The sequence below is a fragment of the Macaca mulatta genome, chromosome 3 (assembly GCF_049350105.2).
Source record: "Macaca mulatta isolate MMU2019108-1 chromosome 3, T2T-MMU8v2.0, whole genome shotgun sequence".
NCBI classification, from domain to species: Eukaryota; Metazoa; Chordata; class Mammalia; order Primates; family Cercopithecidae; genus Macaca; species Macaca mulatta.
The window spans coordinates 79,672,860-79,677,402 of NC_133408.1; the positions used below are offsets into that span (position 1 = coordinate 79,672,860).

At 43.2% G+C, this 4,543-nt stretch overlaps 1 protein-coding gene across 1 annotated transcript; it reads left to right on the plus strand.

Annotated features, from left to right (window-relative positions):
• The first annotated feature begins 1,411 nt into the window (after positions 1-1,411).
• CDC14C (cell division cycle 14C) lies at positions 1,412-4,101 on the plus strand. The gene has a single exon (XM_015133566.3). It carries the CDS (start codon positions 1,513-1,515, stop codon positions 2,965-2,967), a length of 1,455 nt encoding a protein of 484 aa, XP_014989052.3. The 5' UTR covers positions 1,412-1,512; the 3' UTR covers positions 2,968-4,101.
• The last annotated feature ends 442 nt before the right edge of the window (positions 4,102-4,543 follow it).

Here is a 4,543-nt window from a genome sequence, read left to right on the forward strand (position 1 = left end):
ATGACGTTACTTTTCTAATCAGCTGTGTTTAGGATTTTTTAAATTATTATAAACAGAGATCTAAGTGTTCACGGATAGTGTGGTGATTATACAAGCAACTTCCAAGAGCAAGACTGTCTCATACGAAACTTTGCATTTCTTAGCAAGAACCAGGTCTCTAGCAAAGAGCAAACATTCAATAAATTGTTTCTGAGTCTATTAATAAATGATAAGAAAAGGCGAGGGATATCACCATCCTCACTGCATGCCTTCAAATGTGTGTTTCCTATCGGACACGAGTATTCCAACAAAAACTGGAAAAAAGAAAATACAATGCATTCACTGGGCAGAAATACTGTGGATGGGAGGCAAGCATTCGGACAGTAGTGAACAAAATTATTCTTGAGGTCCCCATTAATCAAAGTATTTGTTGCATCCAGAAGCTTGAATCTTTAAGGACAAATATGAATCTTTACCTATCTCCTTTTACTCTTCTCTCCTTTCTCCTAAACTAATTCCAATGTATACATTAACTTTTAAAATTTCATAAAGCCTATCTAATTGGGAATTTAGGTCTCACTCCTTGTGGACACCAGAAGGATATAAATGATTGGGGGAAATCCCACCAAACAGAACGGCAAGAAGATGTATGAATGAGTAGTAAGCTCAGGAGCAACCCATCAGTCCTCTTCTTTATTTTACCCCCAACCCAGAACTTAGGGATGAAGCTTCATAAAGCTCTCTTTGGTGAAGTAGAGAGGCCTGTTCCGTTCCCGAGAAGTGCACAGCTGCATGTTGGCTTTGGGATGACACTGACTGGATATAAAATTTATCACATGTGATATCCCATGCGTGATCTTCTACACACATTGTTTAGCTTCTCCAAGACTTTTCTTTGGAAAGTCCACATAGAACAGAAAAAAGAAATGCCGTCTTTTAAAATATCCATTTAACTATCTTGTGCTCCCATGTTTCCAAGGTTAGGGTATTGGGAGAGTTGGTGAAAGAGCAATATGTCAGCATTAACTTGTCTTCAAGCAGGCATGACTTTCCATACCGAATGGTCACAATCTCCAACTTTTAATGGATCCTAAATGTGTATTTCAAAAATACTGCCATTTGGTAATAAAGTCATACTCAAAGTTTTTAACACTTGTTTGGCGGAATTTCCAGAGACTGGAGAGAAGGTTAAGATCCAGGCGGTTGCTATGACAAGAGCATTATGACTTATTCATCTAACACTTCGTTGCTGTCAGTATGATACAACCCTTCAGCTCCTGGTTCAGAAAAGCAAAGGGAGGGCGGTCGCGGGAGGGAGTGGGGCAGGCGCTGTGGGCCAGGCCCCTCCTCCAGCTCCTGCACGAACCTACCGCCTCCCGCCAGGCTCTGCCGGCGCCCGCCATTCCCGCAGCACCGCTCTGCGCCTGCCCCCCCGAGCGCCAGGGCGGGGCTGGCGGGAGCCTCGGTGGGCGCACGGCCGCACGGGCGCGCGGGGCCTTGGTCGTTGCTCCCTGACTGGCCGCGGTCGCCTCCATGAAGCGGAAAAGCGAAGGGCGGTCGAGCTCGGCCGCCGAGTCTCCCTGCTCGCCGTGCTGCTTGTCGACCTCACTGGTTGTGAAGAAGATCCGCAGCTCCACGCAGCAGGACCCGCGCCGCCGGGGCCCCCAGGTCGACCTGTACCTGGACATCACCGATCGCCTTCGTTTTGCCATTCTCAACAGCAGACCAAAGAGTGCATCAAATGTACATTATTTCAGCGTAGATAATGAACTCGAATATGAGAACTTCTCCGAAGACTTTGGACCACTCAATCTGGCAATGGTTTACAGATATTGTTGCAAGATAAATAAGAAATTAAAGTCCATTACAATGTTAAGGAAGAAAATTGTTCATTTTACTGGCTCTGATCAGAGAAAACAAGCCAATGCTGCCTTCCTTGTTGGATGCTACATGGTTATATATTTGGGGAGAACTCCAGAAGAAGCATATAGAATATTAATCTTTGGAGATACATCCTATATTCCTTTCAGAGATGCTGCCTATGGAAGCTGCAATTTCTACATTACACTTCTTGACTGTTTTCATGCAGTAAAGAAGGCAATGCAGTATGGCTTCCTTAATTTCAACTCATTTAACCTTGATGAATATGAACACTATGAAAAAGCAGAAAACGGAGACTTAAATTGGATAATACCAGACCGATTTATTGCCTTCTGTGGACCTCATTCAAGAACCAGACTTGAAAGTGGTTACCCTCAACATTCTCCTGAGACTTATATTCAATATTTTAAGAATCACAATGTTACTACCATTATTCGTCTTAATAAAAGGATGTATGATGCCAAACGCTTTATGGATGCTGGCTTCGATCACCACGATCTTTTCTTTGCGGATGGCAGCACCCCTACTGATGCCATTGTCAAAAAATTTCTGGATATCTGTGAAAATGCTGAGGGTGCCATTGCAGTACATTGTAAAGCTGGCCTTGGTCGCACGGGCACTTTGATAGCCTGCTACATCATGAAGCATTTCAGGATGACAGCAGCTGAGACCATTGCATGGGTAAGGATCTGCAGACCTGGCTTGGTGATTGGGCCTCAGCAGCAGTTTTTGGTGATGAAGCAAACAAGCCTCTGGCTGGAAGGGGACTATTTTCGGCAGAAGTTAAAGGGGCAGGAGAATGGACAACACAGAGCAGCCTTCTCCAAACTTCTCTCTGGTGTTGATGACATTTCCATAAATGGGGTCGAGAATCAAGACCAGCAAGAACCCGAACCTTACAGTGATGACGACAACATCAATGGAGGGACACAAGGTGATAGACTTCGGGCCCTGAAAAGCAGAAGACAACCGAAAACAAACGCTATTCCTCTGACATGTCCCCTAGCTGTGCTGACCTCTGCACTATGTAGTATTGTCATCTGGTGGATTGTTTGTGACTACATTCTTCCCATCCTGCTATTCTGTCTCGATGGTTTCAGAACATAGCAGCCATCAGGACCCCCTGACAGATAGCTGCTTCTCTCTGTTTCAAGGGCTAAAACGGTCTTGCGTTAAGTAAAATCCTGTGACCAGAGCTGAAAGAAGACTCTAGGAAATGAAAACTGCAACAGAAATTAGCACAATTTGAAAACAAAACAAAATTGCAAAAGCCTTAGTTGCTTTCCACCTAAGAAGCGATCAATGGAGAAAATGTCCACTGGAGTTTCAATAATGAACTTTGAGTTTGGGTGCAAGCAAATGACTCAAAGAAGGACCCAGCTCTCAAGCTGAAGGACAAAAATGCTGTTGTAAATTTAGTCTCAGGTGTAAATACCCAAGCCCTCTGGTACCCAGGGAGCTGGCTGGTCTGTGGTGAATGTGTGTCCCTGTGATGGCAAGCACTGTAGTTGCTGGCCTTCAGAAGACTTGAGGATCTGATGGAGGTTTTTTATGTATTTATTTTCTGTTCACCTTGTGACCCTGTGTCAAAATTTATAAAGATACAAAAGGCATTACTGAGATGGTACTTTCTGTAATTTGATACTATTTGGCTTTATCATCTTCACTTGACTATTTGTAATACTGTTGTAATGTTAACTCTGTTAAGTAACCCAGCTGCTTGTCTTCCACCAAAGAGTGCTTTATTAACAATAATCTGTGAAAACCAAATTTAAACACTGTTGCATCTTGTAATACCAGGTGGTACCTTGGTAACGTAAAACTTGCAAGAGAGTATTAATGGTAGCTTTAGAAGACTCAGGAGGAGAAACTGACTTCAGAGTTGGAAGATGTTGCAAGTCATTCCTTTTTCTGTCCTTTAGGGACTGAAGAACCGGGAGGTTGCCCATTGTTTGGCTGCCAGTCATACAAATTAAAATCATATTTCCTTCCATGCACGGAAAAAACACACTATTGGTTTTTTGCCTTGGAAACAGCAATCCAAAATAATGTCAACTTAAAAAAAAAAGTTACCGCTTTTTTAGAGTTCTCTGTAACACTACATTTTTTTTTCCTTATGAGATCAGCCTAAGGCCATTGACGTGGCCTGTGGTCTCAGTGACAATGATCTGCTTCTGGATCTCACTGTTGCCTTTGATAAGGGAACACAACTGGTAACTCTGCAGAGTGCCTTCTCCCACAACCCTACTGGAACACAGCAGAGTCTGTGCCATGAAGCAATTACAGAAATAGAATTGATTTGCTGTCCCCCCCCAGAAAATAAAATGGGACCCAAAATAAAGAATATTTGATACTCACCTCAGTTCCTTCCGTAAGAAGTGGGTGGTTTAATGATTTTTAACCCATTTTTGCCTGTGCTGGGAGCATGGAGGGCTGAGATGTTGACAGGCAGTGGGAAACAAATGCCCTCCTAAGCCACAAGGCTTAGATCAGTAGGCAACTCCATTTTAAGAAGCTGCCTTTTTCACAAAACTGTAAGAAATAAAAGCAGTTGGAATAAACAAGTTAAAGTCTTTAATGCAAAAAGTAATTGAAAGGCAGTGCTTCCGTTTTGGTGTACTTTCTTGGAAGAAAGTGTGAAATTGACTGGCATCAGGAGAGACGGAAGATGCCGTGTTCTCAG

Coding starts and splice junctions, on each gene's coding strand:
- CDC14C (XM_015133566.3), top strand. CDS start 1,513: ATGAAGCGGAAAAGCGAAGGGCGGTCGAGCTCGGCCGCCGAGTCTCCC.